This window comes from Martes martes (assembly GCF_963455335.1).
Source record: "Martes martes genome assembly, chromosome: 13".
Taxonomy (NCBI): domain Eukaryota; kingdom Metazoa; phylum Chordata; class Mammalia; order Carnivora; family Mustelidae; genus Martes; species Martes martes.
Window position 1 is genome coordinate 65,690,419 of NC_137901.1, and position 14,427 is coordinate 65,704,845.

Here is a 14,427-nt window from a genome sequence, read left to right on the forward strand (position 1 = left end):
GCAGACGTGGGTTTCTAGAGTGGAGAGTTGATTCTGCACAACACAAGTATCATCAAAGGAAACACCTGATTCAGGGAAAGGTGGTCCCGTGGCTTCCTTACCTTCCTCCTCCTGCTTCAGGGCCTCTCTGCGTCATCCCCCACAGACACTATGATCCCATCCTTGGCATGTCGTCAGAATGGGAAACTGTCATTCTGAGGTTTGTTCATCACTTACAAAAGTGGGTGCTTACCTGTTAAACAAACACCTGCTGCTGGAGATTCATCAGGATTTCTAGTCTTTTTACACATGATGCTGTTGTCTCTATGACAGCCCCCATCCCACAGCAGATCAGTAATTGGCATTATCAACTATTTGTTTCCTTTTAATTTTTTCATCAGTGTTTCATGGGAACATATTAAAAGGGCCTGAATCCATGAGAAACAACTTCAAGGTTTGTGATCTTGTGAGGATCCACACGATCACATGTTTCCATATGTTGTGAGCTCCAGGGCCTGAGCCATGGTCCCTGCAGCCATGACAATCAAGTCACTCTGGAGACAGTCTCACAAGGAGGCTGCGGCTGCTCCTTCCAGGAAACGGGGACCCCAAGTTCTCTGCCTCCTGCCCCCCGAGATGCTCTTGAACAAAGGAGCTGCAGCCCCAGGTCTGAGTTGTGGTGGAGGTGGGGAAGGACAGGCAGAGTATGAGTCATCGGGTGTCTCTGGATGTGCCCAGCAGAGGGGAGTCAGTCCCTGGGGACACTGGTGGACAGAGAGGGGACCTGAATTTCCCAGGTGAGGTGCTCACTGTTTCAGGACTCTTGTCAGTGTCCTGGGTGACACTGTGTGTCTGACCCTCAGAACATGGTCCTTGCAGCCTGAGGAGTGAGAATGGATCATCCTAACAGCCTCTGAAGACTGAACCTCAGACAACCCGCTGACCCCCAGGACTGGTGTCTCTGTGAGGATGGCCCTGGCAGCCCTAGCCTCTGTCCTGCTGCTCCTGATGCAGCTCTGCTGCCTCCTGCTGGTGGAGGAGGACTCAGACCAGGAGCTTTCCTCCTGCGGGTCACCTCACAGCACCTGTCACCTGAGAAAGGGTGTGGACCAGGGTTTCCAGGCTTCCACAGGCAGCTGCCCCTCTGCCGTCCTCAGCCCAACACAGAAGGTCACATACAAAGTGCAGGAGGCTGGGCAAGTGCGATTCCTATATTTGTCCCAGGGTTGTAATGCCCTGGATAGTCCACTGTCTTGTTTCAGAAAGGAGAGTGCAGGCTACAGTGTAGTGCATTTGAAAAGGGTCATTGTCCAGACAATCCTGTGTGATGTCCCACAGCCACCAGGTTCCTGTCTATTTAGGAATCAGGACCGATGTTTCCTGCATCCATATCTCTGCAGTTGGGTCATCAGAGTGACAGGTGATGCTTCTGGTGCTCAGTTCAGTTGAACAGGCAAAAATTTACTCTAATAACTGCTATTTTTACTACTATTAATTTTATTACAACTCACATCCCATGGGGATTGGTGTGGGAGAATTTTGAACTAGTTTGGTGCAATTGGGAATCTGCTAATTTGGACTTGGGTAAAATTGCATGTGATGCCAGTCACGGTGTAGCTGAAAATTTTCCTTGTGTGCCCACATAGGCAGACAGGAGAGTTCAACACCAAGGGTAACTCACTGAGACCCCACTGCATTTGCCTAGTAAATTAAACTCTTCAATGTTATATGACATTAATTTGATGAAGAGTGTTTCTCATATCAGTAGAAATTTCCCCATTTCACAGTAGGTGAAGTGAGTACCCAGAGAGGCTAGTTTCTCAAGAAAACAGAGGACAATGAGGTGAGTGCAGGAGTGGAGCCCACGTGTGCTGGATTCAGACCCTGGGATCTTTTGAGCAGAGCCTGACCGAGGCGGGAGGGATGGGTGTGACTGCCCTGCTCTGGTTGTGAAGAGTGTGTCATGTGTCCTTCTGACTCTGCCTGGCAGGGACTCAAACTAGGGGCACTGGTGGGTGTGTCATGATGACTATCATGGAGCAATTGTGTGTCTACAAGACAATCGGGGTAAGCAGGAATATAGGGATTTAGGAGATCCCCTAGCATACCCCAGGACTGTGATTACAGTCACCAATTCACCACAACCCAATGCAGCAAGGTCAGATAAGGGACCCATCTTCCAGAATGAAGGTTTGGTGGTCGTGACTGGTGAGGATCAGGACAAGCTCAGGTATTTGCTGAGGGAAGGGGAATATGGAGTGAGCAGTGAAGAAGGTAATTGTAGACACCACACTGACCGCACTGTAGTGGCAGAAATGAGCCAGATAAAAGTAGCATGTGTCTTCTTTATGTTGACATGAATATGTTTGGATATATACCCATCATATGTTTCTGTTTTGTTCTCATGTTTCACCCCATTATCTTCTAACATAGAGTTGTTACCTGTAGTGAATGCTATATCTCAATATTGAAGTTGTAGCATATCAAATCAGTTGGGACAAAAAATAAAGATCATTAGGAGACAAAGATGTATTTTATATCCTCTTGTGAGGAAAGGGTGAGCGTGTCTGTAATTGTTTCCTGGAGAGTTTTATCATGTTAGGTGGAAACATGGCTACCCACATTCTCTTTACTTGGTGTTTAGGTTAATGGGGAACTTGTTAGATTTCATGTGGACGAGGGGGGACTGTGGTATCTTATTAAGTATCACCGTTGACAGACTGAACTGTGTTTCACAGAATTTTTGTCTGTCCATATGTCTGGGAAGGGTGGGGATAATTGGAGATTCCTGTACAGAAATGGGGTGGAAGTGAAGAAGGACCCATTGTTTGTCTCACCCCCGTGTTTGTGTTTCTTCTGGCCACTGTGTTGGCAGCAGCAACAGCCCTATCATCCCCCTTTCACCATCAAGATAGATGTGACTCTTCAACTATCTGTCAGAACTCAGAATACCTAGTGTGTCTGGATCTTCTTTCAGTGTATAAAAATACAAGGAAGAATGCAATCTATCTGGGGATTGGACAAGCACATTGGTGATTAGTTGAGAAACCTCAGCTTTGTGGGGACACTTTGGCCTCCTTAGGTCCCTGAGGACCCTGTTGGGAGTCCCTGGGGACACTGGTGGAGAGAGAGGGGACCCGAATTTCCCAGGTGAGGTGCTCACTGTTTCAGGACTCTTGTCAGTGTCCTGGGTTCCTGGAAGCAGACTCTGAGAAGGAGAAGTGCACGTGCAGGAAATCTGGAAGTATCTGGGGAGGTCAGACTGGGCAGAAGGAGAAGAGACCCACAGTGAGATATCAGGTGAGGTTGCCCTCCTGTAGGGAGCTATAAATCTCGGACTTTTCAGGGCATCTGAACCTGGGCAAGCTCATGGGATCTTGGACTAAGGCCATCATTCGTTTGAACCTCTCTGAAAAGAAGCAGAAACCTGGGGAGGCAGATTGTTGAAGGACAGCACTTCCCTGTGACGAGCTCCCTTGTAAGCCTTTAGGGCCTTCCACAGGGGTGGGTGGGTGAGTGATCTCAGAAGAGGGGATGTAGGTGACCTCACAGTGTCCACTGCCCTTGTGTGCTCCACTCAGAATCTCAGCTGCCATGGACCAGGTTTTCAGGAGCTCAGCTGAGCTGGGAATTTCTGGGTTCAAATCCTGGGCAATTGGGTAAAAATATAGCCCAGTGACCAGGATATGGAAATGAAAGTCTCTATCTTTCCATCTACCCAGACCCTCTGTCCCTGAGTCATACCCACACAGACAAGCAGGGCAGCCTAGTCCTGTCAGGCCCCAATTCATTCATGAACCTCCCTGTACAGAGCCTGCCTGGAGAGTTGAGGAGAGGGAACCCTAGGGATCACATATGTGGGTACCATAGTCTGATCTGCTCACTGCTCTGCTTACAGGCCTCCTGGGGCTGGAGGAGAGTGTGACACAGACAGGTAAGGGGTTTGTGTCTCACTGCTGTCCCACACCTGACAGTAAGAGTCAGGCTTGTCCTTGGTCTGGGCCCTACTCATGGTGTGTTCCCTGAACACACATTATATTTTAAATAATGTTCAGTTACCCAACATATAGTACATCATTAGTTTTTGATGTAATATTCAAGGATTTATTGTTTGTAACACCTAGTGCTCATCTCAACACATACCCTCCTTAATTCCCATCACCTTATTATCCCCCCCCCATACCCCCAACCCTTCTTTAACTCTCAGTTTGATTCCTGGAGTCAAGAGTCTCTCATGGTTTGTCTCGCTCTCTGATTTCTCTCCGTTCAGTTTTTCCTCCATTGCCCTATGGTTTTCAGTGCTGTTCCCTATGTTCTACATATGAGTGAATCCATATTATAATAGTCTTTCTCTGCTTGACTTATTTCATTTAGCATAATCCCTTCCAGTTCCATCCCTGTTGATGGAAACAGTAGGTATTCATCCTTTCTGACGTCACAGTAATATTCCATTGCATATATGAACCATATCATCTTTATCCATTTGTCTGTTGAAGGGAATCTTGGCTTTTTCCACAGTTTAGCTATTGTGGACATTGCTGCTATGTCTGGCACCCATTGTATCCTGGGCACTCCGCATGATCAAGACACAGTTCCTATTGAACAGGCAACTCCGGCACTGCTCAGGTCAGGAAGAGACCTGTGAACCCAGTTTTGCCCTTCGGTGGCTTGGGGACGATAGAGCATCTCAAAGAACAGGACAAAGCTGAGGGACCTGGAATTCCAACCCAGTTCAGGGCCAGTATGGAGTTTTCTCCTCAGATAATCATTCTGGGCACAGAGAGATGTATCAGTTGTGGTAAAAGGCTATTTCCAGGTAATAAGTCAGGGTTTCTTGGCCACTGCTGGACACAGAGAGTGGCCACTAAGAGGAAGCTACTGGGGTGGGGATAGGGTTGACACAGATGTCTCCTTCTGTGTGTCTTTGATCTCCTTAGTACTCCTGGGGGTGAGGCCCTCAAGGCAGTGGTGATTATTCCTCCCCTCCCCCATGACCCACCTAAAGCCACAGGGAGACCAGGGTTCTACTTGTGCCTCTGGACCTGTCTCTATGTCTTGTTCCACGTAGATTATCTGTCACTGCTTTCCCTAACATTCACTCTACAGATTGGCTGAGCTGAGCAGGAACATGAGGGAGGGGTGTACCTGACAGGGAAGGGAGGCTGGGAGAGGAGTGCAGGTCCCCGATTCCTGGAGTAGAAGAGAGAAGAGCAGAAGCTGGCTGGTGCAAGGCAGCAGAAATCCCCTGCACCAGGTGAGGAAGGCTGCTCAGACTGAGAGTGGATGTGGGCCAACCTCAGCAAGAATGTTCCAGGTCCTGAAGGAGAAAATTTCTTGCTCTTAGTTCTGCCAGGTGAGGGACATTTTTATGATCATTTAACCTGAAAAAATCCCTGGAAATATTATTTCTGTCACAAAGAGTCTCACCAACATTTGTCATTCTAGTTCATCAAGTCAAGGAGTAATTTTTAGACAAAAGATTCCAATTATACTTGTCATAATTTGTGTGGAGAAAATAATTTTCTGACCTGTCTCTCCCTCCCAGGTAGGTGTCCCACTGACACAAGCCAGGACAGAAATAGGGGAAGCGTCTGCTGTTCCTTCGTAATAAGTTCCTTATCCCTTTTTTGACCTCAAAGAAATGCTCTACAAATCAATTTTAAAACTACAAGTCAAAGTGTCAGGAAGAGTAATTCCATTTATGTAAAAAATCCACTCATGTGTTGGAGATGTTCTTTCCCTTCAGAGCTACAGGTGAGGCTCTAATGCACCTGTGGCCAAAACACAGGGTCACACAGGGGTGGGAGTGAGTCCATGTGGGTCCGATGTCAGCTAAGGGTCAGACATGCTTGGTGCAGGTATCTTGGGGCAGTGGGAGGACACTGGTGCCAGCAGAAATTCTCCAGGTTGGCCCAAAGGTTGTACCTGCACTTCCTCCACAATTTCTATAAAAATTAAGGAGGGATGGGCCTGGGGAAGCAGGGGCTTGTTCCCTTCTTCAGGATCCTGGAGGCAGCCCTTCATGATGTGGGGACCCTTACCCAGGAACCAGAGGAGGCACAGAGCCCCTGGAGCCCACCTAGGCTGCCCATAGCCACGGAGAAGATGAATTTCCACAGAAATGAGCTGAGACAGCTGTCTCCCTCCTGAGTGAACTGTGATTATATTTGGAGCCCATGTGATGTACCATGCATCCTTAATCTGTATTATCTACTGTATTATTTGACTACATCCCCATAGTTAGAAGAGCCCCCCAACTCTGTCATTGCTCAGTAGGGTAAACTCAGATGTGAGGACAGAGAACCTGTGGGAGTCTCCTTTCCTTCAGGGCCCAGGTCAGGACCAGGGAGGACACCTTCTTTTAGGCCTGACCAGCTGCTGTACAGAGGGCAGAGCAGGGGAGAGTGAGAACCAGGCTGTGGAGGACAGTTTGTGTCCCATCCCCCATCCTTCTGTGTCACCTGAGTCACTGCCAGGTACTCCCACTGCCACAGTCAGTGTCACAGCAATGGTAAGCCTTGTCTTGGCCCTCAGTCTGGTCTTTCTCAGTGGAGTCATGTACCTGTGTTGCATCCTCAGAATCGGGCTTTGATGGTCGCTCATATCTGTATATATACCATCTGGGGGACCAGGCTTGGCTTCTGCTGATGCCAAGAGGTAGGTTCACACCTGAGCTCATCCCCAGAGCAGGGATCTTAGGCCTGATCAGGGCCACTGACACGGAGGGAGTCAGCATCAGGCCAGGGGAGGTATGGAGCCTGGGAGAGAGGAGAGGAGAGAGTTCTGGGGAAGACAGGAGGCAGAGTCAGGAATGAAAGACCCAGCCCCGAGGGGAGGGAGCAATGGGGACACAGTTGAGGGCAGGGCCCAACACCATGGACTCTGGGTGGGAAAGAGGACAGAAAGCTGTGCCTCACACTGTGCCTGTTGGTGGGCATCTCATCTGTTTTGGGAAGAGCAGGGGAGTAGGGGTGAAGGTACGTAGATGTGTCTGGAAGACTGACACCATTGGTGGGGCTGCGAGCTGTTCCACCTAAAGATGCCTGGGCCCCGTCTGGAACTGCTGCAGATGCTGATGCATCTTGGGGAGCACCCCCCACCTCAGGGGACTGTGTGTTCACTGAGCTTCATAGGGTAAGGCTTCAGGCCACCATGGAGGATCTCACTTCCTCTGTTTATCTCCCTAGGTCCTACTGTGCCACCTGGGACATGGGGCTTAACTGTCTTGCTCTGGTCAGTGGAGCTTGTTTCAGTTCCAGTACATCAGTTTCAGTACATCGCTCCTGTAGCGATGTGGAAAAAATGGTCTAAGACTAGAGTCTGTCAGAGAGGATAGAAGATGGTGGAAGAGTAGGGGACCCTTGTTTCATCTAGTCCCTGGAGTTCAGCTAGATAGTTATCAAATCATTCTGAACATCTGCAGACTCAACAGAAGGAACTGCTGCAACTCTACAAAGTGTGACCACTTTCTGCAAGGTAGGAGTTGTGCAGAAGCCAAACAGAGGGGATATATGGGAAGATAAGCCGTGGGGAGAGGGAGCCTCTGTAAGCCTGTTACCAAAAGGAGATAGAGCAGAGTCTGCATAATTGGAACTTTTAGAAGTCTGCTCTGGTGAGGGACATCTCTGCCTGAGGAGGCTTCCAGTGGCAAGACAGGGCTGAGTCCTATTGGGACAGTGTGGTCTCAGGAAACCGGAGTCACAGGAAGAGAAGGGGAGGATCAGTGTGGTAGAGTTCCCATGTATTGGAATGGGGAAATCAGTGGCAATCCGCAAGCCAGGAGTGGGCTTTCTGCTTGGTGTTACCATAAACCATGATCCGTGTCATGGTCAGGAACCACTCTCTGACTAGAGGCCCCAAAAGCAGCGATAACTAACTGTGACAACACTTCCTCCTTCACCTGGAGGAGCAGGCTGGTGAACACTAAAGGAATCTGTGGAGTTTGGTTCACACAGAAGTGACTGACTCCTTTTCCCTGAGGTTGAACTGAAGAGTGGGGACTGCAATCTTTGAGCTCCAGGACTGGAGACTGGGCCATTGTCATTTTTGGTCTCATCCTCTACTGAGGTGCAGAAAGGCTTCAGGGAACAAAAGCCATGTAGAGCAGCTAAAGCAGCTTACACTGAGCCTGGTCCCTGGCCAGGGGCAGTGCCACTCCACAGCGCAAAGACGCCTGAGAATCAACCCAGCAGACCCCTCCCCCAGAAGACCAGCAGGAACACCAGGCTGACAACAAGCTTATGGATCACACAGAACTGAAAAATGCTTGTGGTAGGGGAAAATAATATATAGAATTTGAGGGTTTTTCCTCATGACTCTTGAGTCTCTCATTTAAATTACTTACTTTTTTTCTATTTATTCTCTTCAACAAGATTCTCATTTTATCAACTCATTGTTTTTAAGTATTTTTTAAATTTTCATTTTACATTTACATCTTTTTTTCATTTTTTCATTTTTGGCTTCCCCTCACTATATTCAATTTTCTTTTTGTATGTATATGTTTTTCTTTCCTTTCAATTTTGGGATCTAGTGCCTGTTAGATTGTATTCTTTTTTCCTACCCACCCCCTTCACTTTTCTGGTTACTGATCTCTTTGTGTTTGTTTAGTGTACATTTTGCTGGGGTCATAGTTGATATTTTTGATTTTGTTCTCTTGTTCTTGTATTCTTCTTTGGACAAAATGATGAGAAGGAGAATTTCACAACAAAAGAAAGAATCAGAAGTAGTACTCTCTGGCATACATTTAATTAATATGGATATAAGTCAAAGATCAGACGTAGAATTTAGAATAATGATTATAAGAGTACTAGCTGGGATTGAAAAAAAGCATAAAAGACACTAGAGAATCCCTTAGTGTAGAAATAAAATAGCTAAAACTAATCAGGCTGAAATAAAAAAATGTTTTATTTGATATGCAGTCGAAAATGGGTACTCTAATAACTGGAGTAAATGAGGCAGAAGAGAGTCAGTGACGTAGAAGTTGAAATGATGGAACATAAGGAGGCTGAGGAAAAGAGGGAAGAACAACTAATGAGTCATGAGGAGAGGCCTCGAGGAATCAGCAATACCGTTAAGTGGAAGCTTATTACAATAATTAGGGTCCCAGAGGAAGAAGAAAGAGGAGAGAGGGACAGAAGGTGTAGTTGAGAAAATCATAGCTGGGAAGTACCCAAATCTGGGGAAGGAAACAGGTATTCAAGTTCCAGAGGCACAGAGGACCTCCAAAATCAATAAAAATAGATCAACACCCCAACCTATAATAGTGAAGCTTGCAAATTTCAGAGATAAAGCAAAAATCCTGACAGCAGTTTGAGATGAGAGGTCCATAACCTACAAGGCTAGAAACATTAGATTGGCAGTAGAACTATCCACAGAGACCTGGCCGGCCAGAAAAGTGTGGCAGGATATACTCAGGGTACTAAATGAGGAAAAATGCAGCCAAGAATACTCTATCCAGCATGGTTATCTTTCAGAATGGAAGGAAAGATAAGGAGCTTCCAGGACAATCAGAAACTAAAAGAATTTGTCATCATGAAACCAGCCCTGAAAGAAGTATTAAAGGGGAACCTGTAAGTGAAGAGAGAGCCCAAAAGTAACATAGACCAGAAAGGAACAGAGACAATATACAGGAACAGTGACTTTACAGATAATATGATGGCACTAAGTTCATATATTTCAATATTTACCCTGAATGTAAATGGGCTATATGCTCCAATCAAAAGTCATTAGATATCAGATTTGATTAAAAAAAAAAAGACCCATCCATATGCTGTGTATATGAGACTCATTTTAGAACCAAAGACAATTCCAGATTCAATGTGAGGCAGTGGAGAAACATTTATCATGCTAATGGACATCAGAGAAAGCTGGAGTAGCAATCCTCCTATCAGACAAATTTGATTTCAAACCAAAGACTGTAGCAAGGGGTGAAGAGGGACACTATATCATCCTTAAGGGGTCTATCTAACAGGAAGATCTGACAATTATAAATATTTTTTCTCCTAACATGGGAAATGTCAGTTATATAAACCAGTTAATGACCAACTTAAAGAAACACACTGTTAATAATATAACAATAGTAGGGGAGTTTAACCCCTCACTCACAGCAATGGACAGATCATCGAAATAGAAGATCAACAAGGGAACAAGGGCTTTCAATGACATACTGGACCAGATGGACTTCACAGATATATACAGAGAATTCCATCCTAAAGCCACGTAATACATATTCTTCTCAATTGCATATGGAACGTTCTCCAGCAAAGATCACATTCTGGGTCACAAATCAGGCCCCACCAGCACCTAAGCATTGGGATTATTCCCTGCATTTTTTCAGACGACAGTGCTTTGAACGTTGAACTCATTCACTAGAGGAAATTTGGAAGGAACTCACATACATGGAGATTAAAGAGCATCCTATGAAAGAATGAATGGGTCAACCAGAAAATTAGAGAATTATTTAAAAAGTTCATGGAAACAAATGAAAACGAAAACACAACAGTTCAAAACCTTTGAATTGCAGCAAAGGTGGTCCCACAAGGGATGTACAAAGTTATAGAAGATAATCGCAAGAAAGTAGAAAACTCACAAATACACAAGCTGTATTTATACCTAATGGATCTGGAGAAAGAGCAGCAAATAAAGCCTGAAGGAAGGAGCAGATGAGAAATAATAAAGATTAGACTAGAAGTCAATGAAAGAGAAACTAAAAGAACAGTAGACCAGATCAAGCAAACTAGAAGCTGGCTCTCTGAAGAATTGAGCAGATCAATATACCCCTAGGCAGACTTACCAAAAAGGAAAAAGAAAGGACCTAAATAAATAAAATCATGAACGGAAGAGGAGAGATCATGAACAACACCAAGGAAATACAGTTTTAAGAACATATTATGAGCACATATATGCCACAAATTAGGCAATCTGGAAGAAATGGACACATTCCTAGAAACATAAACTACTAAAACGGAAAGAGGAAGAAATAGAAAACTCGACTATACCCATAACCAACAAGGAAATTGAAGCAGTAACCAGTAATCTCCCAACACATAAGAGTCCAGGGCCAGATGGCTTCCCAAGGGAATTCTACCAATCATTTAAGGAAAAATTATTGTGTATTTTTCTGAAGCTGTTTCAAAAAATAGATATGGAAGAAAAACTTCCAAACTCATTCTATGAGGCCTGCATTGCCTTGATCCCAAAATAAGACAAGGAGAATTACCCACCAGGAAGAATTACAGACCAATATCCCTGATGAATCTGGATGCCAATTTCTCACCAATGTACTAGCCATTAGGATGGAACTGCGCATTTAAAGGATTACTCACCATGACCAGGTAGGATTTATTCCTGGCATGCAAGGGTGGTTCTACATTGGCAAATCAATAAAGGTGATACACTACATGAAAAAAAGAAAGGACAAGAACTGTATGATCCTCTCACTTGATGCAGAAAAAGCATTTGACAAAGTATAGCATCCTTTCTTGGTTAAAACTCCCCACAGTGTAGGGATAGAGAGAACACACCTCAATATCATCAAAAGTAATATACAAAAAACCCACCACGAATATCGTTCTCAATGGGGAAAACACTACTTTCTCCCTAAGTTCAAGAAGGTGACAGAGGTGTCAATTCTCAGCACTATTGTTCAAAATAGTAATAGAAGTCCTATCTTCAGCAATCAGACAACAAAAAGAAAAAAAGGCATTCAAAGTGGCAAAGAAGAGGTTAAATTCTCACTCTATAGACGACATGATACTTTCTGTGGAGAACCCAAAGACTCCACTCCAAAATTGCTAGAACTCATTCAGCAGTTCAACATTGTGCCAGGATATACCATCAATGCACAGAAATCAGTTGCATATTTATACACGAACAATGAGACAGAAGAAAGGGAAATTAAGGAATCAGTCCTATTTACAGTAGTACCCAAAACCGTAAGATACCTAGGAATAAACCCAACCAAAAAGGTAAGGGATCCATACTCTAAAAACTACAGGACAGTTATGAAAGAAACTGGGAAAAGACACAATGAAATGCAAAAACATTCCACCTTAATGAGTGGGAAGAATACATATTCTTGGACTATGCTACCCAGAGCAATCTACACAGTCAATGAAGCCCCTGACAAAATACCATTGACATTTTTGACAGAGCTGGAACAAATAATCCCAACATTTGTATAGAACTAGAAAAGATCCAGAATAACCAGGGAAATGTTGAAAATGAAAACCAAAGCTTGTGACATCACAATTCCGGACTTCAAGCTCTATTACAAAGATGTAATCAACCAGGCAGTTTGTACCGGCACAAAAACAGACACATAGATCAGTGGAATAGAATAGAGAGCCCCAAAGATGTGGGTGACACCTCAGTGTCTCCTGTACCTGTCTGTTCCCCTGTGGTAGAAGAGTCTCCACCCACGTCCCCAGGGCTTCAGGAGCTCAGCTGAGCCGGGACATGTTGGGATCTAATACTGTTCAGTTGGGAGGGCATTAGCCCACGACCACACATGGAAATGGTGAGATCATGACCACTGGATGAAAGTCTCCCTGTGTCTTTTTTCTACCCAGGCCCTCTGTCTGTAGATGACTCCCAGGCCCAGAGAAGCAGGCAATCTAGTGCCATCAGCTGTAAATGCTCTCCTGACCCCCCTGTGCAGAGCTGCCTGGAGAGCTGGACGGGGAGGGAGGTGTGGGGATCTCAGATGAGGGCACCTGGGCCAGAAGTGCTCCCTGCTCTGTGCGCAGGTCTCCTGAGGCTGGAGGAGAGTGCCACACAGATGGAGAAGGGGTTTGTGTCTCACTTTCCCATCTGTCTGTGTCACTGTGAGCTTCAGCACTGCTGTCCCATACCTGACAGTAATAGTCAGCCTCGTCCTCGGCCCGGACCCCGCTGATGGACAGGGTGGCCGTGTTCCCCGAGTTGGTGCCTGAGAACCTGTCAGGGATCCCTGAGGGCCGATTTTTATCATTATAGATAATCAGCACAGGGGCCTGGCCCGGCTTTTGCTGGTACCAGTGGACACTTTTACTTCCAATGTTGTTTCCCCCACAGGTCATCCTGACCGTCTGTCCCAGGTTCACCGACATCGAGGGAGGCTGAGTCAGCACATAGGAGGCCATGGATCCTGCAAGAGAGAAGATGAGAGGTGGGGTTTCAGCCAGGGTATCACCCCCTATATATGCCACCTGCCTGGTTCGAGCTCTCTCAATTCTTTAGGCCATTTCCACCTTCTTATCATCTTAGTTCCTGGGCCTACCTGCCTGGTAGATTGAACCTCTGAACAAATGAAAAGCACCCACCCCATTTCTCTGGGAAGGTGCAGCCCTTTGGGGCTAACAAGGAGCCAGGGAGCACAGTGGGGGTTTATCACCAGCCTGTCATCCCACAGCAGGGTCTTGATCATCCTGTCCCCCCCAACTGACAGTCCACTTCTGAGCTTAGAATCAGGGCCAGGAGTGTCCCAGAACTCGGGGCTGGGATGGGCGTGAGCCTGGCCTTAGCACCTGCCCAGTGAGCCAGGAATCCAAGGAGGAGAGGGGTCCAGGCCATGGTGCAGGTCCCTTGATTTTTCTCCCTGAGGCTCAAGCTGGGCAGGGTTCCTCCTAGGCCTCTCTTATCCCCTTGCTAGAGACAGCTGCTGGTTATGCAAATGAGCCAGAGCTCTGGGGTTAGAGCTGAAGAGCCTTGTGGTTTTAGAAATGGGCTCAGCTCCAAGAGACACAGAGATGGGAGGGGCTGCCCCTGAGGACCCGCCTTGAACCCAGGGGATTTTCCTTCACCACGTTTCCCTGTAGTCTGGGGTCCCAAAATCTATGCCTCTCCATGTCCTGTTCTGTCTCCTGGGCAGGCATGTTTACAGCAGAGCTGTGAGGTGGAGTCTGTCTGCATTTTCGAACCCATCATAGCATGTTTACTCTGTTGTTACTAGAGGATCATAGGTCAGTGTGTGTCCTCCTCCTGCTTTATATTGTGTACATCAGAACAGGAACAAAATCCCTCCCTTGCCAGGTGCACATGGAGTTTTAGGGAACCATTTATGTGCTGTAGGAGTCTGTGCCAAGGGAGAGCTCCTGGGGCAGGTCATAGATGCTCCTCATTATCCCCAGGGTGTCCTCCCTGCCAGGGACAGACCCAGTGCTTGAGCAAGGATTGACAGTGACTGAGTGTAGCAGGAATGGGGGTGGGGTGAAGTGTCATGAAGTCCTGGACCTGTGCTAGAGCCAGAGACAAATTCCACAGGATGGAGATGAGAGACTCCAAGTCAGAATTTTACACCCGAGCAAAGGTGATAGTGTAGTAAACCTATACCTTTACCTTCTGGTTTCAGGTTCTTGTAACTAATCCTCCTAGTTAGAATCCTTGAGGCTTTGCCAGGTGATCTCTGCTGCCCCCTAGTGGCCGCTTCACACTGGCGGCTGGAAGTGCAGGGAAATCTTTTGTCCAGGT

At 46.4% G+C, this 14,427-nt stretch overlaps 1 protein-coding gene across 10 annotated transcripts in view; it reads right to left on the reverse strand.

Moving 5' to 3' along the window:
- LOC308354676 (immunoglobulin lambda-1 light chain-like) overlaps positions 1–14,427 on the reverse strand; it is a gene marked incomplete at its 5' end in the record, with an annotated part of 1,188,495 nt that overhangs the window by 88,950 nt on the left and 1,085,118 nt on the right. The window contains 2 exons of one of the 10 annotated variants that reach the window (XM_080822269.1): positions 12,810–13,105; positions 13,485–13,568. The exons of the other annotated variants lie outside the window; for them this stretch is intronic. Of the exons in view, the coding sequence (XP_080678395.1) occupies positions 12,810–13,105; positions 13,485–13,530 (342 nt within the window). Of the gene's footprint in view, positions 1–12,809; positions 13,106–13,484; positions 13,569–14,427 lie in introns of those variants that run through there. 10 annotated transcript variants of the gene reach the window in all.